This window comes from Oppia nitens, unplaced genomic scaffold (assembly GCF_028296485.1).
Source record: "Oppia nitens isolate AA-2021 unplaced genomic scaffold, nextdenovo-longstitch-racon4-pilon3 scaffold1_pilon_pilon_pilon, whole genome shotgun sequence".
NCBI classification, from domain to species: Eukaryota; Metazoa; Arthropoda; class Arachnida; order Sarcoptiformes; family Oppiidae; genus Oppia; species Oppia nitens.
Window position 1 is genome coordinate 5587834 of NW_026533199.1, and position 27250 is coordinate 5615083.

The 27250-nt window shown below is 31.8% G+C and overlaps 6 protein-coding genes across 9 annotated transcripts; 2 read left to right on the forward strand and 4 right to left on the reverse strand.

Annotated features, from left to right (window-relative positions):
• Window positions 1-442: 442 nt before the first annotated feature.
• Window positions 443-9764, reverse strand: LOC128952889 (protein bark beetle-like). Its single transcript, XM_054298347.1, has 2 exons — window positions 9388-9764; window positions 443-9282 (listed from the first exon to the last, which is right to left on the reverse strand). The coding sequence occupies exons 1-2, from the start codon at window positions 9739-9741 to the stop codon at window positions 571-573; spliced, it is 9066 nt and encodes a 3021-aa protein (XP_054154322.1). The 5' UTR covers window positions 9742-9764; the 3' UTR covers window positions 443-570.
• A 2245-nt stretch (window positions 9765-12009) lies between these two features.
• Window positions 12010-17278, forward strand: LOC128952871 (putative leucine-rich repeat-containing protein DDB_G0290503). Of its 4 annotated transcripts, none has more exons than XM_054298328.1 (9): window positions 12010-12260; window positions 12367-13240; window positions 14044-14177; window positions 14255-15598; window positions 15657-15926; window positions 16140-16463; window positions 16589-16675; window positions 16858-16906; window positions 17101-17278. In XM_054298328.1, exons 2-9 carry the CDS (start codon window positions 12472-12474, stop codon window positions 17112-17114), a joined length of 2991 nt encoding a protein of 996 aa, XP_054154303.1. In that variant the 5' UTR covers window positions 12010-12260; window positions 12367-12471; the 3' UTR covers window positions 17115-17278. The 4 variants fall into 4 exon arrangements, with proteins under 4 accessions (XP_054154303.1, XP_054154302.1, XP_054154304.1 ...); XM_054298327.1 differs by having other exon boundaries at window positions 12404-13240; XM_054298329.1 differs by lacking the exon at window positions 16858-16906 and having other exon boundaries at window positions 12404-13240.
• A 47-nt stretch (window positions 17279-17325) lies between these two features.
• On the reverse strand, window positions 17326-18212 carry LOC128951703 (DNA-directed RNA polymerase II subunit RPB9-like). Its single transcript, XM_054296958.1, has 5 exons — window positions 17950-18212; window positions 17845-17899; window positions 17711-17784; window positions 17569-17642; window positions 17326-17503 (listed from the first exon to the last, which is right to left on the reverse strand). The coding sequence occupies exons 1-5, from the start codon at window positions 18033-18035 to the stop codon at window positions 17388-17390; spliced, it is 405 nt and encodes a 134-aa protein (XP_054152933.1). The 5' UTR covers window positions 18036-18212; the 3' UTR covers window positions 17326-17387.
• A 123-nt stretch (window positions 18213-18335) lies between these two features.
• On the forward strand, window positions 18336-21951 carry LOC128951661 (protein dispatched-like). Its single transcript, XM_054296907.1, has 6 exons — window positions 18336-18455; window positions 18526-19700; window positions 19755-19953; window positions 20026-21280; window positions 21339-21518; window positions 21585-21951. The coding sequence occupies exons 1-6, from the start codon at window positions 18451-18453 to the stop codon at window positions 21873-21875; spliced, it is 3105 nt and encodes a 1034-aa protein (XP_054152882.1). The 5' UTR covers window positions 18336-18450; the 3' UTR covers window positions 21876-21951.
• A 135-nt stretch (window positions 21952-22086) lies between these two features.
• On the reverse strand, window positions 22087-25300 carry LOC128952932 (alanine--glyoxylate aminotransferase 2, mitochondrial-like). The gene is made up of 11 exons (XM_054298405.1): window positions 25129-25300; window positions 24920-25061; window positions 24300-24528; window positions 24059-24217; window positions 23762-23985; window positions 23437-23471; window positions 23295-23367; window positions 23099-23214; window positions 22852-23037; window positions 22715-22799; window positions 22087-22255 (listed from the first exon to the last, which is right to left on the reverse strand). The coding sequence occupies exons 1-11, from the start codon at window positions 25255-25257 to the stop codon at window positions 22128-22130; spliced, it is 1506 nt and encodes a 501-aa protein (XP_054154380.1). The 5' UTR covers window positions 25258-25300; the 3' UTR covers window positions 22087-22127.
• Window positions 25301-25374: 74 nt separating this feature from the next.
• On the reverse strand, window positions 25375-27211 carry LOC128952933 (DNA polymerase epsilon subunit 2-like). The gene is made up of 3 exons (XM_054298406.1): window positions 26235-27211; window positions 26030-26141; window positions 25375-25835 (listed from the first exon to the last, which is right to left on the reverse strand). The coding sequence occupies exons 1-3, from the start codon at window positions 27106-27108 to the stop codon at window positions 25394-25396; spliced, it is 1428 nt and encodes a 475-aa protein (XP_054154381.1). The 5' UTR covers window positions 27109-27211; the 3' UTR covers window positions 25375-25393.
• Between the last annotated feature and the right edge of the window lie 39 nt (window positions 27212-27250).

The window sequence follows — 27250 nt, forward strand, 5'->3', positions numbered from 1 at the left end:
TATAAAAAATGTTGAGCTTTTTGTATAAAATAAATGCTATGAAATTAATTCTTTAATATAATACTTATTCAGTAATAATGAATATAAAGTAAATACTTTTCATGTTTGATATCAATAGTCAATATTAGGTTATATCTTATATTATAGTTATATAACAATTAATAAATTGGTTATAAACAAACTTATATATAATTATATAAAAACATATATTTTTAAATATTTTCTAATTAATTGTAAACCTTTCTTTATGAGCTTATCCTTTGGTTTTGTTAATAATTAAGTTTTTGTGTTATTTATTAAGGCTTTAAGTCATTGGACGGCATATGAGTTGGACGGCTAATAGTATTTGTATACAGAATAATATATACATTATTATAATATTAACTAATATAAATATTTTATAATATATGTGTATATAGTATATAATATATAGTTGTATTAAATATGTCTCATAATAATATTTATAATAATTAATCTAAAAATAAATAATATATAAAAACAGTTTTATAAAGTAATAACAAAAACAACAATTAATTGAAAGGCAATGGCAGTCTAACACCGGTTGTTGTCTCACATCGATGTCTCCAATGGTTTACTCTTTTGACTGCTGGCTATCGATGTGGTGGTTGAGGCGGTCGGCGAAAGTCGATTCAGTTGGAAGTCATCATAAATATTCTCAGTATAAGAGTCGCCATCCAAAGAGGTCTCTAAATACTTGAGATGACTATCAGTGCTGACGCCTGCTATCGATGACGGGTGGGACGGCATAAATGTCGACATAAATTGTGGCTTTTGGGGGACCGCCGGTGCTGGTCTGACCGGAGTGTATGGCAGTTGACGTCTTAAATGTGGTATTGGAGGTGAAGGTGATGTGCGACCAGAAGGTAAAGCAGATGCAGATGTGAGCGATTCTCGTGACTCTTTAAGAGTATGACTGGGAGTGTACTGAGAATATGGTGTCATTGGTGTCTGTATAGACTGTTGTGATCTTTTTAGGTCAAGTGTCGAGTCTGTCACCGGAGTCCAAATCCTGGGTTCTGATGTGCGCGACATCGATGGCGTCGGTTTGAAGCCACGATTTTCATACGTGAGATCAAAGGTCGGGCGAACTAATATATTAATGTTTTCATTCTCGAGTCGCGGGTCTGTAGCAAACCGGTCACCAATATCTGAGTAAGTCCTCGAATCGGCCCTTTGGGAGGGCTCATAGCTTTGTGTTTCTCCATCATAGGACTCGGGACCAAATTGTGACGGACTCTTATCCATGGAGTCTACACTTCCATTCATTTTCTGACTATACATGGATTGTGTGGTCGAAGGCAGTGGCCGTTGTTGTCGAGCCGATTGAATGGCTCTTTCAATTTGCTTTCGATAACCGGCTTCACTAGTCGTTATAGTACTCATTGATGGACTCAGAGAACGGTTAGAGCGAATGGATGCGCGAATAGAGTTACGTCTTTCCAACTTTTCTTTATGTCTGTGCCGTGATTTACAGAGCCAACAGCAGATGCATATAAGTGATAAAAGAGCTGTAATGCTGGAAATAGTTAGCGCAGCGATGCCTAGTGTTTCGCGATACCAGAGCTCCGGTATCGATGCACCGATATCTGGATCGCGTTCACAAACAAACGGTAATTTTTCATTACAATCGTGAACTTTGACCCTACCATTGATTAAAACAGTGCAATCTTCGACATCCACTTCAAATGACTGAACCCATACTCGATGATATCTGCGGTCGAAATTCAATTGTTGAGTGTATATAAAACGTGTTACTTCTTCGTGATTGACTCGTATGAAAGGAATCGACGAGTTTTCCATTTCACAGAACTTCTTTGCCTCAGAAAATGTCATACGAGAGCCGATATATGCAAAACAAGTCTCTCCAATCTTATCCCATCCACCATAACATATCCCACTCAACAGCGAACGATTATTGGTGTAAAAAGGTTTATATTCAATGGGAACCAAATGATAGTAATCTTTGAAATCCCTAACCCTCGCATCCACAGCACTCGTCTCATTAAATCCCCACCAGTTGTTCACAGCTTTTATATGCGGTCGACGCAAATCATCGATATTTGTTCTGTTCATTGATGCCATCTCAAAGTCGTTGTCGGGATTCACCAGATAATTGTCGACATATTCTTGGCCGGCATTACTCGCTATTATAGTACTCCTCTCTTGATCTTTGTTTGCAATGTTATTATAAAACCAATTGCGTTGACAAAGAACATGTGGTGACACCAAATCAAAGCTAAAGATAGACAGTTGGGTCTGACCTATATTACTGACTATTATATTTTGGGCAAACATCACCTTTATTTGTGATAAGACTATATTTGATCGATATTTGGCTCGATTTCTAGTGATGTAGTTTCTGGTAATGTCTACTGATTGAGAAGCACTTCCAGTTTTAGCTGTTTTTGGTCCTTCAAAATATAAAACTTCATTGTTATAGTTCTCAGCAAATAAGTTGTTATAGAGAAGACTTGACACGTGAGAGATAATTGAGTGAGAGTTGGCTTTTAGATGAATGCCTCCCTGATTGCGTTCAACCAAATTGTTATAAAAATAAAAATACGGCGAATTCTGGAGCTCTAAATATACGGAACCATTACAAGTGGTAAAATTGCCGTACATTTCAAGACAATTGCTATCAATGACATTGTGGTGCATCGATATCGTTGGATTTGATTCACCGGCACTTCTGTACTGCAGTGCACCCAAAGTGTTGCGATTAAGCTCTGAGTATGTAATGTTATGAAATAATCCGCGACCGATATAGTATGACACTGGAAGTGCTGCAACTTCGGCAATGAAACCGTAGTCACCACTGGCACCGCTAGCATGAAGTTGGACACTAAGTGATGGTTCATAAGATGAATAAAATTTTAACTCTGGTTGCTCTTCACTATTAAGCTGATTGTGTTTAACACTTAGATCGCCAATGATTGTTGCCGTATAGTTAAAGATATCTCCATCCCATATACGCAACGAATCTGGTATTGACGAGTAATTGCTTGAATTAAATAAATTGTATTGAAGTAACCGAAAGCCAAGTCTTTTGATGGGATTGTCTGTTGAGAATATCTTTACACAATCAACGGGTCTGTTGTCATATTTGTAGTACAATAGTATCCTCTCACTGATGACTACTTCTTTGCTGGCTTCACATATGTCAACCATACCAAAGACATTGTAGGACAACCCAGATATGCCCAATGGTTTATATGGTATAATCTGTCCCTCGCTTGAAGATCCCGTCAATAAGACATAGTTAAGGGCAGCTCCGAGATTGTCGTGAATGTTCAAATGGTTGAAAGTCAATTGTCCAGGAGGTGCAATGGACTCTACTCCATGATAAGCGCTTCCATCAACTTCAACAAACTCGAGACTGACATCTCTTTGGATCAATTGAATGGCTGCATTTTTCTCGCCGTGCAAAATACCGGCGCCTTTTATGTTGACAAACTGTAGTTTAGATGTTGGTTCGTAATAAACACGGGTTGGGAACATATATTCAGTTTTACGTTCAAAGTTTGAAAGTGCAAACCGTATGCCTCCCCAGTGCTGTTCGTCAGACAATTTATTCTCTTCGCCGCAGAAAATATAGATAAACTYTTCTCCATTAAAAGCACAGGAATACGAGTGGTTTCCGTAACCATTTAGTCTTATGTCACACTCAGACAGTGCAGTCTCTTTGCCGATACATTCTAAGGGTTCGGGCCAATGACGGATGCGTGAAATTAATGTTTGTCCCATATCTAGACGCCTACCTCTTTTCAGATGAACATTAATTGTTGAATAACCTAATTGTCGACATATAACTTGTGCGTTACGTTCAGTAAATCTTTGATCACAGATGGGCGCCCATTGAAGGGTCGTTGTGTTGAACACTTCGACAAAACCATCTCTTCTCTTAACTCGACTCCATTCATCACATCCTTCGGTAAGACAGAGCCGCACATCACCGATGCTTTTAGAGTAGGGAGATGTCTGACGTCTATACTTTTGTGACGGAGTCAACAAATCTCGACGACGGCGCCGACCAAATTCAAATTCATTACTAAGTCTAACGGGTCTCATAATAATCGGCTTGTCTTCCATACCCCCGGCCATCATCTCTCCCAATACCAATAGACCAACACTTGGGAAAAACTCGATGACAACGCCTGCGTTTATTGTAAGCGTCACTTCTGGCATTACAGTCAGATCTGAGTTTATGACATATGGTTTACTTCTTTCGCTTAAAACAATTGACTTAACCAAACGTCCCCCAAAAGGTTTGTCCAAATCTATATTTTCCTGTATATCAGCCGATGTAGTCATGGCATCGAACAATTCATTACTTAAAAATGGATTGAATTCTGTCACCGCATAGCTGTTCCAGTCGTCAAAATCGAAAATTCGTTTTCTTATCATATAGGGATCGGTAGTTCCCCACCAATTTTCAGCTATATTTACTGTAGTATCCAATGAACCGGTATGTACTCCAGCAAGAAATTCAAACTGAAGATTTCGATTATCAAATAAATTATTAGTGATATTGACTTCTTGAACACCTCTTAATGCAAAAGCATAAGTGTCGGGATGGTATTTATCAACCAATCGTCGACTACTACTCTCGCGATTGTTTTTAATACTATTTCGATGAAAGTTTGCGTCCACTACACCAAACTTGTCTGCGTGTGAACTCATGTCTAGTTCTACCACAAACTGCACGAAGTTTTCGACTAATTGGTTATCAAAGATATTCATCTCCTTTTCCATTCCCATAATACGGACCAAACCGAGAGAACACGAATTGTTTCGAAACAAATTAGAAGACATATTGATTCGGGCGAAATGGCCATCAATGGTGAACTCAAAGTTGCGATTACTATGAATAGTATTGTTGTTGATGGAGAAAGAATGGGTATAGTTTTCATTGAATTTCCAAACGTACGGCAGTTTAATATAAAGTCCGCCATAGAAGTTGTTGGTCATCACAGAATTGTTTAGTACCCAATGAAACAGATTATTAGAGCTGCGAATATCACGACTTAACTGAACTATTCCTCCGAAGTTTTGCTCAAAATGGTTGTTAATAAATGTATAATTGATTTCGGCTAAAGTAAAATCCAATGGATCGTAAAACGGTGTGTTCACAAATACAGACATACCATTCCCAATAATTTGATTGCTATTCGCATAAATAGTTTCGTTACCATATCTGTGATAATAATCCCTTTGAACACTAAGATCACGATTGTAGTGATTACTAGAAATTGCCGCCGAATTAAACTCAAAACGATTTGAGTCCAATGTTGTTGTTGTCATTAGTTTCTGTTCGCTTAATTGGATTAAGTCTTGCTTTATATTAGGATTACCTCTAAATATATCTCTTGTGGTAAAATAGAGTATTACTCCGCCTTTAGGATTATCACCGGTGGTATATTCGAGAGCTATTTTATAGCCGGGATATAGCAATGGAAATGATGTTAAATTCCATTTCAAATCCCAAATCTCTGATCTATCAGTTTTGTCCTCTTTTCTGGCTGTTGTGTAGAGTTTTAATGTTTCGGTTGAGTCTTCAAAAATGGGGTTCAATATCATGATTCCCAAAGACCATCCATAATGAGTCTCAATAATTAATTTATGCGTTAATACATTGGGAGAGGGTTTGCGTTTGACAAATACATAATATGACTTTCGAGGAGTCAAACGTACACTTTGTTCTCTATTACTAACATCTGGTATTGTAATGATTTGTGAGGAATCTGTTGGTGTTATCCACGAAACTAAATCTTTTTGTTCATAATTAGTAAACATCGGTTCGTAATGAAATCCCGAGCCCTTGTTGTCGTGTAAATAACTATTAGTTACCCGAAGACCTTGTGATCGGGTGACAATTCCGTGGTTTAGATTACCATAAATTTCAGTGTTTAATACATTTATGTTTTCTCTATTAGTAAACACTTCATTCCACATCACACCAAGTCCTGAGTCACTATTGTCTTTGATGATCACATTCTTTATTTGAAACTTATTAAAATCTATTTGAAGACCCGGTTTAAACATATGAGTTGAATAGTCGAGAAGTCCTGCTCTTTCAACAGTCATATTCTCAAGTATTGCTTCACTCGCTAACATCCCAATCCTAAGTCCAGTCCAAGAAGGGGGATAGCATTTCATTCCCACCTCTGATGGACATGAATTCTCGAAATCATTGTCCACAAATCTTTGAGCTTTACATTGGGTGATATCAGTGTCTAAATGAGTGCACTCAACGTTACTTAATAATACATTTTTAGAGTTTCCCGCATTCAAAAACTGTGACTTCTCGAGCAACCAGTCCCTTGAATTTAAGACATAACCTAACTGTTGACAAACAACAGCCGCGTCATAGATATCAAAGCCATACGAACAAACAGTTCCCCAYTCTCTGCCTATTTTCACCTCAAGACGGCCTTTCGTGCCATTACTAAGTCGAACAGTCACTATATTAGGTGAATAAGAGATACCAATTGGTGACGATTTTTCAAATGTTGTTTTCTTTGTTGTATTATTTTTAAAACTATTATTTGTAATATTTGGTGTAATAAGTGATGGATTTTGAAGCGATAAAGATTTCATTCCTGGACTTCTTATAACTGTCGGTCCTCTGGATTTAAAAGCATCGGAGGCCAGAGTGAACTTAATGTATTTGTCAACATTGGAGCCACCAATCACTTTGATCTTTCCCTGAACCATAAGACCTATTGATTGATCAAAATGTAATTGACTTCCTTCTGGAATAATTAATTCTCCTTCTGGTCTGACATATATATCTCGGCGGACATTATAAACGCGTTTTTCAAGAACCACTTGACCTCTGACTTCTCCTCCGATGTCGGTTTCATTGGTCGGGAAATATATGAGTTTATTGCGGTCGGTGTCAAATGAGACGGCAGTGTTTGAGTCGAGAGCATCGGGTAAAGTCAGATACTGGAGAAACTCAATTTGTGCTAAATTGTAACGATTCTTGCGATCAAATATCTTGTTGTAAATATCAAGTGCAACGACTGAATCCCAGTAATTGAGTGAAGCATTTATCACTTTAGATGGTATCTCCAGATGTGTACCCAATTGAAAGGCTGAACCTTTATTTTCAAACTGATTTCTTATAACAATTGTATTACTCGATGAAATACACACTACAGCCGCTACTCGAGATCGTGGGTTCAGACCAGCAAACGGTTCAGTTATAACATTGTCTTTAAGTAAATTCTTAGTAAATATCAGTTCTTGTTTATGACTTTCATCGTGAAGACCAATATTGGCCACATATATGCCCTGATTTGAGAAAAATTTATTGTTTTGAATGCGAATACTGACGGGCACGTCATCAAAGCGAAAGTCATCCCAAACTATGTCCCGATTATTGATGTATATAACACCCAATCGGTGTAATTCAAAGATGTTGTGTTCAATGTGACCTTTTATATAAAATACCGGTGCGATAGTAACGGCACGTCTGTAATTAGCGCTAAATTTATTGTGTGTTATTAAGAGATGAGTCGATCGGATATTATCGACATCCGTTCCCCAACACGACTGCACTTGAATGGCATCTTCAAAGTTCTGGGAAAATGTATTCATACTTATGTTCCAAAAAGCATCGGAAAGACAAACATTGGACAACAATAATCCTATTCCTCCATTGTTTTCAATCCGTGAATGTGTGACATGAGATGAGAAGTTAAAGGCTACCCGCGATGTCGTCTCATTAATATATGAGGCCACTCCTCGTAGAGTATTGTTTCTAATGTTTGACCAATCAATGTGCTTAAAACCACCTGACAATGATATGTTAAGGCCATCGCCGATGTTATGTTCAATAAAACTGTTGTTGACAATGACATCACCTGTACCTTCAATTAAGTGTATGCCCGCAACATATGAGTGATCGGAGACAATTGTCCGGTTCAAAACTGTACCACTTCTTTGATTTTGAACCCAAACACCTCTTCCGTTATTATTGATAATTCGGGTATCAGTTATATTAAGATCATATGTGCGGCCGTAGTCTACATGAACTTCAACGGTAAATAATATGACCCGATAAGCTGCCTGTCTATAACATATCTTGAGCGGTCCGTTACCCATAATAGAGGAAACACTTTGAGGTCGAGTATTGTTCCAAATAATAAAATCGGCGATTACTCTTTCGGAGTAACCGTCGACCACATAAATAGATCCGTTTTGACTTAAATCACGATATCTTTCATCGCCATCAGCACTCATCATAAACGGAAAGTGTGCGGTTAGTCGTTGACCCTCCCAGTCATTGGCGTGAAATTCTTGACAGCACTCTTTGTTAGACATTTGTTGACCACTTTGATGTTGAGTAAGACGTATAGGAAATACTTGTCGAGTCCCCAAATTAGGTGAATCACAGAAACCAAACGAACTAAAGGTTGGTCTGTCGTGAAACACATAACGAATACCATCGGCGCCGTTGTTTTCCACAATACTATTGATAATTGAAACTCTGCCGTAACTGGTGTTTACAAATATACCATAACCTCTGTTTTCAATGAACCGACTGTTGGTAATATTAATGGCATCTTTGGCATCCGTGATATTAATAGCATTAAATGCGGACCATTTTATCTCAATTTCATTCATGTAAGGGACGGCTCCTCTCACACTGATAGCAGAAGTGGTGTTACCGTATTGGTCTTCACCGGCATAGGTAATGACAACATTTTCGAGTACAGAATCTGATACTTCTTTTAACCATTTATTTGATAAAAGAGACTCTTTATGTGTAGGTGTGTCTAATGCAAACTCAATGCCTCTCCAATAGTATGGTTTTTGATGAAATCTTTTTGAGCATCGGATACCAATATCCGTGTGATAGTCACATATACCACTTCCCACACGTTTTGTATTCCAATTAATACAGTCTTGAATGGATCGTTCATTTCCCAAACAGTTAGGATTTTCATATAAGAATTGTCGAGAATCGTTGTATTTGTAGAACCAGTTATACCAAACACCATCACTGAAACCTAACTGATTGCACACCACTTTGATGTCCTCTTGAGTCCAGTTCCTAGAGTTGGTACAAACTGAATGCCACTTTCCTTTATAATTAATTTGAAGTCTTCCTTCCAAAGGTAAATCTCCATCAACTAGACGTACATCCGGCCACTGGACAGCTGCTATCTCGGGTAGTCTGGACGGGGAATTCCAGTCACTAGGAGATGGGGACTGTCCTATACGAGTCAATACAATCTTTTTATCTCTCGTTCCCTATAAATGCAAAAATACCATTGAATTAGCATTTGATGCAAATATTTTCAAGGCTATAGAAAATAAATATTTTTGATGAATAATTTGACAAATATTTTAGCAAACCTTAGCAATCAGTGATCCCAATACATACACACCAATGGATGTATTGAATTGAATGGTTACACCGGACTCTATAACTAACTGTGCTTTCGGGTTGACCACAATATCCCGATATATTTTGTAAGGACTGTCACGTAATGTAAGAACTCGACGATCACTGATCTGTCCGCCGGAAAACACCTGTTGCTGACCATTACTGGCGCTTATATTCCTAATTGTATTGTAATATCCATTAGTTGTATGAATAGTATTATAAACATTATTAACACTTATGTCCGGTGTCTGTGAATTCACTAAACATATTAAATGCTCACTAAATATAAGTATAAAAACTAATATAAAATATTTGAAATTCATATATTTTAGTAATAATTGATTCAAACAAATGAAACATTGCTTTTGTAGCAAATGTGTTAAAAATAACATTGTTTTATAAAAAATACTATGAAATTACATATTCAACACAATTAACAAATTATTTAAAAAATTGTTTGTATAAATTGTAAGTATAATATATAACGATATAACGTATACCTATAGCCTATAGGTATGTTTAACGTATTAAACACAACAAATAACAAACAAAACAGTTATTGTACTGTAAGTCAAAACATTCACATTACTGTCACACCCATCACACAAACACACACTAACTTTATATACATTACCTGTATATACCTGTATATACAATATTAATATAATTACGTGTAATGTATGATACTGTATGTCCATTGCATTACATTATATCATACTATTACTCACTTGTGTTATCTTCACTGCATAACTACTCTTATCAATCAACCCATCGTATAGTAAAGTTATATTAAATTTATAAAAAAATACATCAAATTATATCTAAAATTTGATTGAAAAATAATTCCTAATTAATAGCTAAAAAATGTCTAGTTTGTTGGAAATTTTTTTCCAACAATGCCACCTAGGTAATTTTTTTCCAAGATATGTTTGTGTGAATTAAACACATTTTATTTGAAAAAGTGGTCACAAATAACTAAATCAATAACATTATCAAAATCTTCATACAGTATAATGTATTGAAATTAACTTTACTTAAATATTAATATACAATATACAGTATATACATAATTTTGCACATTTATCTTATAAAATTTATAAATAAGATATTTGTCTATTGCTATAAACTTGCATTTTCAATATTAGTTTATAAAATAATTTAGTAGTAGAATAACAGTAATGTTAAAGTAATGTTAAATTATCAATACAATAGCAAAAATGTAGTATAGCTTAAAATTAAAATTTTATTTCACTTGAATAGTTTTATTATGCAGGTATACATTATGATTATCGGTAAAGTTCAATGATTCAATCAAACAGACACTTATTTTTATAAAATACAGTACAATATCATATACCGGTAAATCATAAAGATTATCACTTTTTATTTAATAATCTTTATGTATTGTATAACATATTAAATATATTAAATGATATAAACTTTCGTATATTTAATTTTATAAATTTTCAAAGAGAGGAAGTGAATGAATAGATGTGTGTGTGTGTGTGTGTGTGTGTGTGWGTGTGTGTGTGTGTGTGTGTGTGTGTGTATGTGTGTGTATGTGTGTGTATGTGTGTGTATGTGTGTGTATGTGTGTGTATGTGTGTGTATGTGTGTGTATGTGTGTGTGTGTGTGTGTGTGTGTGTGTGTGTGTGTGTGTGTGTGTGTGTGTGTGTGTGTGTGTGTGTGTGTGTGTATGTGTGTGTGTGTGTGTGAATAAGCTTTAGTCGACAAAATTAGACAATTTATTGCAATTATCGTTTAGTTGAATACTATTATAAAACTAAAGATTAGTAAAATACATGTAGATATGAATATTTCAATTATATTGTAATGTATAAAGTTTTAATAAATGGTAACAAATTTAAATAATATTTTAATCATAATAACAATAAATATCCTCTAATTTTTCTACAATTAATAGTAAATGAATTGCCATTTGAAAAACATTTATACTTTCTATGAAATTGTTAGTCAGTTTGTTATTAATCATAATCTAAACATTTGATGAACTAATCAATTAAACATTTATTACTCATAAATATTTTTACCTATAATTTATTATATTATATTAAAACAAATTTAAAAATGTTAATTTTGTTGATATTAATTGTAAAAACAATATTGAAAACATTGTTTTAATACATTGTATTTGCTTATACAGTATTTTGTGTAATTTATTACTGTATAATACGGTACAGTATATGGTTTCTCAAAAACTTTTAAAACTAATGTATTATAAATTATAATTTAAGTTTGAATTTTCAATTTAAATGTAAAGATATAACTTTTTTTTAATTGAAATCATTTATTCAATTACTAAAAAGGCTTATTATTAGTGTTATATTGATATAAAATTTTGGTACTTTTTATATCTATATTTGTTTATTTGCATTAATTGCATTTAATTATTACTTATTGTATTAATATTTTATTGTAATTATTAAAAGAGATGAATACTATAATAAATACAATGGTTTTAAAATAATTATAAATAATATTTAATAAATACTATTGATATTATAAATTATAATTGATTTTGTTATTTGAATATTTATAATAATATAAATATATTTATTAATATTGTATTAAATGTTTGTCATAAATGATGATTCGTTGATATTAACGGTCGATATTAATGGTTAGTCATATTGACTGTGATGTCAGTGATAGTGACTATGAGTGCATTGAATGTATTGAATGAGTGGTTGAATGAGTGGTTCATTGAGTGATTCAATGAGTTGTACAATGAGTTCGAACATAACATCCAACACATGATTATCGAGTATTCAATAGATTTGACTAATAATTAACAATACATTGCATTTGATTGACTGATCGGTAAGTGTTGACAACTATTGACTTATATTTATATTAATCAATGAAATAGTAATAGTAATGAAATAAAGCAATCAATTAGTGTTTTGTCACATATTTGATGTTTTAGTACTACTATTGATATATCGATGTTATATACAAACTAGTTATACAACATATGACACATCGCTGACAACTCAACCAAATTGGTGTCAATTGATTGTCTGAAGACCCGATGGATATCCAAACTCCTATTATATGTGTGGGTGTAGTGGCCGTCACCTCAGCCGCCGTCTACTTGAGCTCAGTGTTCGGTATCAGAGAAAGGACTTATGAAGAAGCTATTGAAGAACAACGAAAAAGCAATAACTTAGAGTTGACCACAAAGACAACCAAAACTACCGATAAGTTTAAGAAGGAAAAGAAGGATAAAAAGAAAGACAAAGACAAGACCAACAAAAAAGAGAGTCTATTAAAACATAAGACTGTCAATGGCTCTCAACAACAAACTGCTGACCACAAGCCGAGCCGTAAAGTAGATCACGCGGTTGAGTTCAAACCGGAACCAGAAGTTGTTCTCTTGTCTGATATACAGACTGTTGATATCTCAAGACATCGAAAGCCATCAAATGAAAAACCAATTAAACCAATTTTACTGAACAAATGTGAACAAAATATAGATTTAAATGACTCGTCGTTTCAATTGAATGTCAACGGAAGAAACTCTTTTGATTCCATTCTTCCAAAAGACGAGTTCGAACTGTTGAAGGATTTAAAGAAAGGTTTAGATGTGAAGCCATCTCTACCCGAACCCGAACCGCAAGTTATATCAGTTGTGGATAATAGTAGTGACCAGAAAACTTCTACCAACTATTTAGACAATGAATCACAACAACAGTCGACACCTGAACCCGAAAACAAAGCAGAAGTGGTACGAACTGAACACTTGGATAACTCATCTCCTGCTCGGAGATCGAGAAAATCTAAACAGAATCAACTCGAAGGTAAMGATAATCTTATTTTACATTTTTTTATTTGATAAATAAATGATTGTTTGGCATATTTTATATAACTTATATAAAAGCTATCATTATTAAAGTCAATTTAATATTAAGTTTATTTATATTAAAAATTCATAAATAAAATTACTAATACTTGGAGAATACAATCATAAATTTGTTAAGTAATTGATTTATAGTTATAGAAATTGAATGGAGTTTCCTTATAAAATCACAAATATAATCAAAGTATCAAATTTTATCAAAACATTTACTGTAGTTAATGTTAATTTATGCTAACTTTATATTTTTTTGTATTTAAAATATTTTATAATACTTTTATATCAGTTAATAGTTATTCAGTTTAAAAAAAAAGATTAGCATATATACAAAAAAAATTAAATATAGTTTTAATAATTTACAGTATATAGTAAATATAATATAGACTTAAAATGTGTGTGGTGATTTATGTTAAGATAATTTTAAGCTTAGTAAACTTAAGTTTATATAAAATAAGAAAAATAATAGAAACGATATAAATGTATTAACAAAATGAAATAAAATATATACAGTATTTAGTTAATAACAATTTTCAATTATATTGGTTACTATAAGATTTATTACACTATACTTCACAAGTTGTGAATTGTTTGTCTATATTATAATCTTTATAATAATATGTTATTACAGATAATAATGGTATTTATTTGATAAGTAGTTTTGTTAATTGATTAATACTACTGTAATTTATATATATACTATATATGTATATTATGTTTATATTAATTTATTGTGTGATAAATCTATAGGTAATGTGAGAGAAGTGTCGGCCAATACAATCATAGATTTGGTGAGAACTACTACTTTGAATAATGAAGAAATACAATTGTTAACAGATATTTTGCTTAACAAACAAACTGATGGATCAACTGAATGGAGAAAGGTTTGTGTGTATTATTATTATTATTATTATTATTATTGTAGTAAATAATAAACTTTAATAAAAAAATACTTTAAAAGAAAAATGATCCGTTGGCTGTTCTTAAGAAACAATTGATTGAAAAAGAAACAGAATTAGAAAAGACAACAAAGAATCTGACGGCAGCCGTCCAGAAGACACGCGAATTAAGAAATGAGTTGGAAGTGGAAAAGTCAAGACAATTGAATAACAGGGATAAGAGTCAACAGATGCAACTGGAAGTGCAAACACTGCACATTAAATTACAACAAAGCTATGATAGCCATCGCTCTGAAGTTAGTTCACTACAGAAACAATTACAACAAATTCAGGTAAAATATAGTGAAGAAAGAAGTCATAAATTGCGAATTCAAGACGAAAATCAAAGATTCCAACAATTATTGGCTAATGAACAGCATATGAAACATGAATTGGATCAGCTAAGGAATGATCGACAACAGTATGAAATGAGAATAAACAACACACAAAAAGCTAATGAAGAGCTAATTCGCAAAACTCAACAGTTGGACAATAGAATAATATCAATGACAGAAGTGCGACAAAAGGATGAATCCGCGTATCAGAAGCATATTCAAGACATTTCACAAGAATTACAGAAATGTGAAACTCAGAGAAATTCATTCGGAGATGAATTGAATCACATTAAGAGTAAATGCAATTCATTAGAGTCGGAAAGTATACAATTTCTCCAAAAATTTAAAGATTTGGAGAATTCAAAAAACGATGAAATTAAGCGATTAATCAATGATTTTACTGAATTGAGTCAACAAAAGAAAATTTTGGAAAAAGCTTTAACAGATGCCAAACATGAACAACAAAATGGTGAACAAAATAATGACAAACAAGAAGCTAACAGACTTAATGAAGAACTGGTTTTAGTGAAAGAGGAATTGAAAAATATGAAGAATATATGTGAAAATCAGTTAAGAAATTATGAAGAACTTAACGGAAAGTACCGTTTGGCTAATGAATCGATTGAAAATTTTGATAAAATTAAGAAACAATCGGTTGAAAGTGCACTCAAAATATCTGATGATAAAAACAATCAATTAAAGAGTGAAATGGATGTATTGAAAGAACAAATCAATTCATTAAATGTAAAACTTAATGAAACAGAAAAAGCAAAACATGAATGCTTTCAACAAATGGATTTAATTAAACAAACACTCATTAAATCTATTCCAAGTCTTGACACTAATAATAAAGATTGGATTTCAAGTATTGAAATTGAAATCAATCAACAATTAAGCCATAATTCAACGCAGTCTTCAAGTGATGTTCAGCAAAGGCTTGAAGATCTTGAATCTGTGTTGAAATTAGAAAAAGAAAAGTCGAATCAATTTGCAAATAAGTGTAGTGAATATGAATCAACTTTATCACAAACGGTATATTTTAATGGTTTTAATGTCAAAACATTAATAATTATATTTTATATTAATATAGGAATTAATTTTAAGTGAATTGCAAACTAAATTGGAGGCACAGGAAAGTAATATTAGATCTAAAGAAACGGATTTTGAAAATAAATTGATGTCTCATTCAAATGAAAATTCAAAATTAAGAGATGAAATCAAAAGACTTGAGTTGACTTGTGTTCAAATGGAAGAACTTCAAGAAACGATTGCTTCGATGGACAGTCAGCTCAAAGAATTACAATCGAAATTGAGTGGAGAAGAAAATGAAAAGAAGATTTTAGAGCAACGAATCGATGAGGTCTGCATTGAGGGAGAGGTACTGAAAAGCATGTCATTCACCCGATTAATGTTTGGTCTAAATGGACAAACATTTTCATGTAATACCCGATTGAATGAATTTGTTTTAATTTTAAACGTTTTTTGATTCGAGTATTTGATGTCATGCTTTTCGTTCAATTTTATGTTTATTTATTTGTATTATTAAATCATTTTCTTACTAAACATGTAATAGGCGTCAAAAAGTGCATCCAATTTAAAACAAGAATTGGTTGCATTTGAAAATGAAAGATCAGAATTAGAGTTATTGAAGACACAGTTTGAAGAAACTAAAACATTGCTCGAAAAAGAGAAAAAGATTTCAAAAGATCTTAATCAGCAAAACGTTAGATTAAATTCATTAGTAAGGATAGGACACGAGTCACTCAAACAGGAGACCGATAAGGTTCGCCAACTCGAAGCTCAGCTCCATCTTAATAATGGTGGTCTTTCTTCGTCGGTAAACGGATCCAAAGATACTACCGGTAACACTAACAACAACATAGAAGTTAATAATGAGGTAATATTATAATTAATATTAATAATTTTGATTAATTAGATAATATGTATTTAGATTTAGATGATATATGTTTTGTATATTTATTTAAATTGTGATTTTACTAAATTATGTTATCAAATGAATAGTCTAATCCGTTAACTACCGGTACTAATCCAAGTCAAACTCAAACTCCTTTCCTCTCCAACATTACTAACAATAAATCAAAGCGAAGGGTAAGAATAAGATTAAAACAAAATTAGTATAAAATTAATTAACAAAATTGAAACTCAATTTCTAAACACACGATTGTCTGATCCTTAACTGTCTGATCCTTCTTTGATTTGCTGTTTCTCTAAATCTTTTTTGATTATTGCTGTTTGAATTGATTATTGAAATTATTGATTGGATGTAAAAGCAAAGCAAAAGGGGTTCAGATCTTAAAAGCAAAAGCTTTAGATTAAGAGGTAAATTCATTTATTGTGTGCTTTTTGTGCATTTTGTTATCATTTGTTTGTTTTGCTTTGCTTTGGGGTTTAGTTATCAATGTTTTTATGTTATATTTATAAATGTATTGTTTTGCAGTGTTTGCTATTTTTATATATCATTTTTTGATAATTATATATAATTTTATAAAATTATTTTCACGATTTCACGATAGGCTGCTTCGGCTAAGAAGTAACTATAGAAGACATCACATTATCAGTCAAATAACTATTATTTATCTTATGGACCATATATTGATATATTTAACTATAAATGGATTATTAGTTTTTGGGTTTTTCAGAGAAATATTACGATTTATAAATTTTAATTAATATTATAATTGACATAAAGATATGACCAAAAAATTAAAGATTTTATTTATTACTAAAAATATGTGTCAAATAATTTAAAAATGATAAAAGATGTGTAGAGAGAGATAAAAATGATTAAAATTTGATTCATTCATTCGGTCCACTTATGAGTGCATTTGGGATCAGTGCACACATAGTATAGTCTCATATCATCTTCAGCCCGACGTGACTGTCCCTGAAAGAAGACGGCCTCCTTATGACCACATTCTTGACACAAACAAAACATACAATAAGACATCTAATAATACATTAAAAACAATGATATGACTTACGAGGACAGGGATGCTCTTTAGTTCGCGGAAGAGTTGGATCGTGGATGACATCACTGACAATACGCGCTAATTCACTGTTTTAATGGCATATCAATGACATTATGTAAATACTATGTAATTAAATGAATCATTGATTACTTACTCGACTTCGTGAGTGATTTTGTTAACATAAACACAGTTATTGTCTGCTATTTGTTTGTAATCACAGTTTCGGCACTAAATGTAATAAATGATTAGTGATTGAGACAATTGTTATACAATTTGGTGATGACTTACAGCATATAGTAATACCCGGTTCTCCTTATCTTCTCTCGGATACAACATATTGTTGCTGCGGATCAAACAATTATCATATATATGACCATCACTTACAAGACATACCATTCCTGACAGAACTTGATTCCTACAAACTTTGGTCCTTCAGTATCGATTGGTTCCGTCACTTCGGATGTCGACAGTCGAGGCATTTCTATAACTTATAGTCAATGAAATGGTCATAAAGTGGTCACTAAAATATCGGTAAAAGCATTGAAAACAATGCGTTTGTCATCAAAACAAAAGTGCATTCATTTGAAAACATAACTTACGTTTGACTCAAATGTCAACAAAAAAAACATAAAAATAAGTCAATTATGAAATGCTTTGACATTTGATTTTCATTTAATTTTATTAAATTATTTTATAAAATATATTATTTATGATATAATAATTAATATATAATAATATATTAAATATTTATATTTGTTTGTCTGATATGTCACAAAACACTTGTCTATAAAATGGTGACCAAATGAAGTGACCACTCGATGGACATCTTATCTGAAATTGATATAACAATTGATCATAAATTGAGACCATTTAGTGGTTAAGAGAGAGACACACATGTGGTTTGTATTTGATTTAAATTATATTTTTGCGACAAATTGTATGAATAACTCAGTTTTGTTGACCAAACAGGTGGTCAAGATTTGTTGAAAGACATCCCATTCTTATATTAGTCGTTGTTTTAGCAATCAATTGGTCATTAATTGCCATTTCAATTGTGAACAATGATTTGCCGACATTTAGTGACCCTTTACTTGGCTTTGAGGTCAGAGGCTCTGAAATATCCAAACGAATCAATTCTTGGAAATTACTTTTGGAAAATACATCCGGAGATATCATATTAAGTATTTACTCGAAGAATGATTCCACATATAAGAAGTTGAAGACTTCTGAAATTATTTCAGAAGAAGAGGAATTGAAAGACATTGAAAACTTTAATTCAAATGCATTTCTTTCACGAACTCACAATCTTAAGTCAAACGAGACATTTTGTGGACCAATTCATGAGGATTATGTCCAGTTTATAATACAATCTGTTGATGGAAATGATTTATTTACTCTCGAATCGATCAAAACTTTGTGTCACATCGATAGACAATTACTTCGTATGAGATCCAGTAGTGAAAAGCATTTGTTTGAAGATAAATGTGAAACTAGAAGTACGGGTCAGTGCTGTAAGAGTTGGTCACTTCATAATTATGTGGCACTCATTGCAAATCGTAAGACATGTGATGATATTCGCGAAATTGATTTAATGACTGTTAAGCACTATCTGGAGTCGTGTTCCCCATATTATCACAATCTAGAGCTCAGCCAACAGTGTTATAATGAGCCTAAACTGTGTCGAAAAGCACCGAAAAGATGTTTCCAGTGGCAGAACGCAGTCTTCAATCTATTGCATTATATCATCGACAAAGACTTTATGAATCCATTGATGTCAAACAAAACTCAAATTAAATACACGAGTATTTTCCTACCGATGGCCAAAAGCACTCAATTATTACAATATTATAATCACTTAATGTCTAAAAAGTTACAAATGAATGGTCTGGAAGTAATTGCAATGGATTTGGGTCTTAAATATACTTTATTTGATGAATATCTTATTTACGATACTATATTTCTTATGATTGCATTTTGTGTTATACTATTATCGCTATATATTTACACGACTTCAATAATGGTAACATTGGTTACTCTGTTGACAATTATCACATCATTAGGAAGCGCTTACTTCTTCTATACGACAATCTTTAGGATTCCATTCTTTCCTTTTATGAATTTATTGGCACTTATTATAGCCGTCGGTAAGAGATTTTTGTTAAATTAAATTTATTATTAATTGGTCTATACTTTTAAAGGTATCGGTTCCGATAATGCATTGATTTACTGTAAAGTATGGCAAAGTGCCAAATGTGACAAATCAAGTCCTATATTTATAAAGTTAATTCACGACACATTAAGTCACACTTGGGTTTCCGTATTAGCTGCCAGTGCCACAACTGGATTAGCCTTTTTTGCCGGATATTTCTCTGACATTACATCACTTAAATGTTTTAGGTATTGATATATACATTTGAAATTATTTACCAAAATGTTATAATAATTATTATAAATTTGCATAATTTTCAGCCTATTTGCAAGCACTGCAATTGCGGCCAACTTTGTGCTGACGATGTTATTACTTCCTTCGGCTGTCATTATTTCGGAGAAGTATTCGTTAAAATACTTATCATTTAGTAATTTTTGGAGATTTCGATCTTCGATTTCGAAATTATTCTTCGAGAAAATGTTGCTAAACGTAATCATGAAATACCGTTACATAATTGTAGTGTTAGTCACATCGATAACACTGACATCAGTGGTAGTTGTGGTAATAACTCCGGGACTAAAACTTCCCAATTCTCAAGAATTGCAAATATTTAGTTCTAATCATTACTTTGAGAAATATGACTTACAATTGAAGAATAAGTTTTGGTTTAAATATATAAATAACAATAGAGAAGACTCGTCGTCGTATTCATTGCCAATAAGAGTTGTATTTGGTATCGATCCTCAAGACACCGGTGATTATCTCAATCCTTCAAATAGAGGTTTACTACAAATTAATCAAAATTTTGATATCACTTCCCAAAGCAGTCAGTTATGGCTCATTGACTTCTGTAAAGAGCTTCGTAATCAAAGCTTTTATAAGCCAATGATGGGTCCATTGCTTTCCAATTGTTTTATAGAGACATTTAAGTCATGGATGGAAGACAGAGAATGTATTGATGCCATCAATGGTTTGGATCGAAGTCCTTGTTGTCGCACTTCTCAATTCCCATTCAAACCAACTGTTTTTAATTTATGTTTGAATCAAGTGATTGAATTATTGAGTAAAACTCCTAATTATTTTGTGTCTCATGACTGGGCCGGTCCTCGTTATGACAAACGATCGCTTCAAATGGTGGCCGCAGTTATTGAATACGATTCCGTTTATTCATTTTCGCATTCATTTGTTGAAATGAATCGCTTCTGGAATGAAATCAATGATTGGGTTTCAAACAAAATAATAAGTGCACCGAAAGGTCTACAAAATGGATGGTTTATAAGCAGTCAAATGGATTTCTATGCTCTTCAGCTCTCACTTTCTGATGGTATCTTCAAATCGATATCATTTGCCGTATTCTTTGCTTTTGTGTCTCTCATCATAACAACCTGTGACTGGAGATTAAGTGCTTTATCAATAATAACTATATTTGCTATTATTTTTACGACAATCGCTGTCTTAGTAGCACTCGATTGGAAACTCAATGTTTTAGAAAGTATTAGTATTTTATTAGCCATTGGTTTGGCCATTGATTTTACTCTTCATTATACCATTGCTTTTAAATTATCAAAACAACAGGTAATTAATGGCTTATTTTAATTTTTAAAATATTAATTATTGTTGTTTAATGTTTTAGGAAAATACAATTCAATACCCATTGTCTCGTATTGCAAGTCCAGTAGCGATGGCCGCACTGACCACATGTATAGCTGGTATAGCAATGCTTTTCTCGACAATCCTCGCATACATACAAATCGGCACTTTTCTCATTGTTTTGTCATCTATTAGTTGGATATATTCAACATTTTTTCATTTGGTTTGTTTTTTCAAAGTTGATATTATTATTATTAATATAATCTAAGTTATTATATTAAAATTTCAGAGTCTATTAAGCATTTTTGGTGTTAATTACAAAACTGATAAAAATGAAGACACAGTTTATTGTTGTTTTATATGCAATAAGTCTTCAAATACTGTTAACTCAATGTTAATGAATTCACCGTTTGATTCGATATCAAGTGATTCAAAGCCAAAGACTAAGAAAAAAAGGTCGATTCGGTTAACCCTTTCATCGACAAGCTTTTCATCGACGAGTCCGACTCAGAGCACAGTTAGTGCTCAACCATTTCAGTGCCAAATTGAATCACACGAATTGCAACATATGGTTAACTAAACTAAACTAAACTATTTATCTACTATTTTAAACATTTATTTTATACTTTTAACTATTTTAAATGATCTCATTTTGTGCCAATACTTGTTGTTATTATTATAACTTTAAATATTTTATAATATTTCGATATTTATTACTTATAAAATTTATTGATATTTACATTCAATTATATAATTATAAGTATATATTGAATTTTTGCTCATATATTTTTTAAAAATATTTTCTCATTTAATAATTATTATATTTATTTATTTATTGTTTTTTAACAATTTTTTCTTTATGTAAATCAAATGCTTTTTGTAAGACATTGATTGTGAAATCGATATCTTCTTCATTGATACACATCGGAGGCTTTACGCGAAACACATTACCGTTTGGACCTAATATAATGTAATCATATATTTATAAAATTTCGTATATACTGAACAATTGTCAGTAGAGTTAAGCAATCTAAACACTTTGAGTTTATTTTATCAATATATTTCCAATTGTAAACTAATACCATAGAATATGTTATAAATTTGACCAAAATATCATTAACTGTTAAAAAAAACTTTCACCAAATTTTTGGTGTCAGAAATCTTACTAACTTTGTCTAAATTGATTAGTACTGTAAGTATTTATCATTTTATGAATCACATGTATTGAAATAATTTAACTTCAAATATAAAATTATAAATTTTGATTACGAAAGAGACTTAATTAATGACCATTCATTTTGTCAGAGGAAAGCTATTATTGTTTAAATATACATAAAAAATATATTTAAAAATTATGATGACTTTAGCGCTCCAAACAATTGCCGAATATCTGAAACTAATAATAAAATAATACTATACCTCCTCTGCCTATTAATAAACCCATATCTCGACAGTTCTCCAAAATCTCATCAAAATCAGACTTAATCATTGGTTTTCTTAATTTCTGTTATAAATATATTTTTAAAATTAAATTTAAATATCAAATAATATCTAACCGTATCACTGGTCAACTCGACGCCAATCATTAGTCCCTTTCCTCTGACATCTCCCACAATATCTGGATAATTGTCTCGCAATTTCTGCAAATCTCTTAACAATTTTGTACCCATTTTATGGCTATTATTCTGAAGATTTTCGTCTTCTATTATCTTTAAAACATTGAGTCCAACACACGAGGCTAACTATAGACAGAATTTAATAATTAGATTTAAAAAAACAATATATTTGATTGATTAAACCGACAGGATTTCCACCAAATGTATTGAAATATGACGCTTCAGTTAAAGTCTTAGCAATTTCTGAAGTGGTGGCCACAGCTGCTAATGGAAAACCATTTCCGATACTCTTTGCCATCGTTACTATCATTTGCATATGAAATATATATTTTTAAAATATACAGTATATATACATTATTAACAAAAATATTTAATTTATATACCAATATCCGGCACAACTCCGTGACCCTCAAAACCCCAGAAATGAGTTCCGGTTCGACCAAATCCTGTCTGAACCTTAAAAATAAAAACATTAGTAAATAGTTGTAAATTTATATTAAATCATTTGTCATTAAATATCAATACTTCATCAGCAATGCAAACTCCATGGCGTTGACGGACTGAAAAAATATTAATTATATAAATATATATTCATTTAGTTTTATTACCGTAAAATCGTGTTTTATTTCCCATATGGAATCCAAAAAATGAAAAATAACATTTTCATATGGTAAAAAACTCGCATTTTTTACCACCCCTGGTAATAATTAAGCACTAAATTATTATACAAAGTAAAAACTATATTTTTCATATGGGAGAAAACTCGCATTATTTCCCATGACTTTGACATTTCCATATGGAAAATAAAACACAATTTAACGTACGGTAAGTGTTTGAATTGAATACAAACCCAAATGATAGGCTCGTTTAAGAAAGTCTTTTGGGAATTGTACGACTCCTCCAACTCCTTGAATTGATTCAGCGATGAACCCACAGATCTTCTTCGGTAGTGTCGAGTCAAATAACTGTTGGAAGTCCTCAATATATCGGTCGCAGGCATTACATTCATTAAGAGCACATTCACAGTGACGGGTTGTCTGTACTATAGAGTCCCGACAATTGGAACCGCCGTATCTTTTGATAAAAATTTTGTGATTTTATATTTAATTTACATATAAATTTAAAAATCATTGCAATAAAACAATACCGTCCACTATATGGATCGGCATTAGTAGAGTGATGGACACCAAAATGTAAAGGAATCGGGAATTTCCAACTCTGAACTCCACAAAGTGGTTGAGTGCTTAAAGAGTCGCCGTGATAGGCGTTACGCAATGATATTATATCATAGGATTTTGTATATAATCTATTTTGTGGTATTCAATAATCAAAATAAATTTAAACATTAAAATTATATATATTTATTGTATCCAAAGTCCATATCAAACCTGGCCATCAAAATAGCGATATCATTGGCTTCAGAACCGGAATTACAAAAGAATATATTATTGAGAGAATCGGGAAGTTTTTCAGCCAATGCTTTGGCGTATTCGTGAATCTCTTCATTATAATAGATACTACTTGTGTGCCATAATTTGCTCAACTGTTTAGTTGTTTCCTCTACTAGTTTTGGATGACAGTGACCGATACTTGTGGTCACTATTCCTCCAAACATATCTGAATATATTTATTATTAATATAATAAGTTAGTACATGAGTACAGGTTTTTAGATTATTACAAATTATTAGAAGTATTATACAATATATTATATATATATATTTATAGTATTAGATAAAACTTAAATTTTAATTTTATAACATATAATAATATTGAATATATTTATTAATAAATGTTTTAATTAAATAACACTTTTAATATCTCATAACTTTGTATATATATATACTATGGACTAAATGGTTCGTTAGTATTAAAGAATGTAAATTTATATCATTAGCATAACTATAGGCCTAACTCAGGCCTAACTATAGGTCTATAGCATTATGAAAATACAGTGCTATTAATATTAATACTCAAATAACAATTGAATACAAAGTTTGAATTACAAACCTAAATATCTTTTGTTGTCATTATCCCAAACATATTGCATATATCCCTGTTTAATGACAACAGGTTTCCGATACCACGGTTTAAGACATGGATTTAAATTCAATTTATGAATACTCTCGATGTCTGTTGCGGATAATTTTGGCTTAAATAACAACAAATATATATACAATCAATAAATAATTTGATAACTTATTCAATAACAATCTTACTTTATTATTTTTTGCATTAAAATTACATTTTGGTAGTTGAGGTCCTAATTGTGAATAATATCTTATATATCGGTAATTATTAAAATTTATTTTAGGGTTAATTTTATAAATTGACGACAAATAATTCATTTTATATCTAATATAATACTTTGTCAAATGTTTTCTATTGTATATTCAAGGTTTTCAAATAAAAAAAAATATATCGTAGACTCGTATTTGAAGCCAATATAAACATTAGAGTATGTGTTACAACAAATAACTGCATTTATGATAGTATTTGAGATGAATCGTGATGTTTGGGTTCAGTATAAAACACTTTGAATTTGAACTGTTGTGAGGAAAATGATGGCAAAACCAACAAATGTGAATAATCATAGGCTTTACTATCCATTGCTTCATTCATATCACTATCAAATAAAATGATAAAGTCTGGGATATGAAATACAGAGAGACAACTCTCGTAATGGCGGCTCAGACCGGAGGACAGGTGACCATTGGATGAAATCAATTTGATTATAGATGATCCTAATTGTTGTGTGTCATCGCAATTATCATTTATTATATTTTGCTCCAATCGTGACATATAAGGAAATGCTGCCAAACATATGTGTCGGTTATCAATATAAATGTTAACTGGATTTGTGGCCAAATGATAATTTGCTAACTTTGTTGTTGACGTGGGAAACATATCAACAGTAAATGCAGGCCTAATAAAGACATTATAAGTTTGGATAATTTAATTGTTACAGATTTGATCAGTAAATTTTATACTTTATATAAGTATTATGAAACATAAGATAAAATAAATTAACTTTATTTTAATTTAATTTCAAGATTTGAAAGCTAAGGATATATATTATATGATATATACAAATAAATAAAACATTTAAATAATACTTACTTCGGGAGATCATTGCCTTCGTTATCATGAAATCCGGGAACAAATATAAATTGAGATAATCGACTAATTTTGTTAAATTTTGCTATTAGTTTAACTAAGTTTTTCATGTGATCTAAATACAGTATAATAAACAATTATCGGGTAAAAAGTGAATTAAATATCATAATTATAAGTAACGAATAAATAAATGTAAAATAAGATATACTTTTAAATATAGTGATGTCTTGACAAGTTTGGGACACAAATGGACCGACAAATATAAAAAGATCGGGAATGGGAACCATTGAGTCATAACCGGTTAACATAGTCTTTAATTTATCCAAAGTTTGTTTGTCATCCAAATGAATATCACTCACAACAACAACCATTCGTCCAACTCTTTCCAAACTATTGGACAAATCGATGTTTTCTTGAAGATTTGCAGGGGATGTGTGTCCGACTGAATCGGCAAAGAGTGTGTCTTTCGCTGAATCATACGATCCTTCGACTAAAACAAAACTGTTTGAAGGAATCAAATCATCTTTGAATTGCGTGTCTTCGCTGAAAACAATCGGCACTTTTCCAGTATTGTCTTCGATGTAAAACTCGGAATCAATTTTAGTCTTATCCTTATAGAGAAAGCCGTAAACAATGCACTCGACCTCCAAGTCTTTATCTAAAGTAATTAAGTTATCAATAGGTGATAGTGTGAACTCTCTCGACTGAAATATTGGATGTTTTTCCAGATGTTGTCTTAAAAGAGATAAATGTTTCAAATATGTCTTCTTCACGTTGTCCTCACTTTTGACTACATTCTTAACGACCAATTCATTGCCAGTGCCTGAAGTGATGCGTCTCTCTCTGATCTCATCAATCACTTGTTGGGCTATTTGTTTGTCCACAAGAATTGAGTTGAGTTTGTAATCTTTGACTAATATATCTATAAATAATTTGATGAACTCATCGATGGACGCAAACGGCGGGAATGCGGTCACCAATTCGTTTTGAATGACAGACACGGCTTCACTCATCAAATGAAGACCTGATATCTGTGTTCTTTTAAGAACTTCCTGTCGACTAATTCTCAGTACTCTTGCCATCGATGGTCACAATCAATGGTTACAATCAATGATTACATTCAGTGAACACTTAATTTCAATCAATTGTCAAATACTGAAAAAAAAACTTTTTTTTAATAAAATTAATACAAAATAGCGCTAAAAATTGATTACTAGTAGGGGT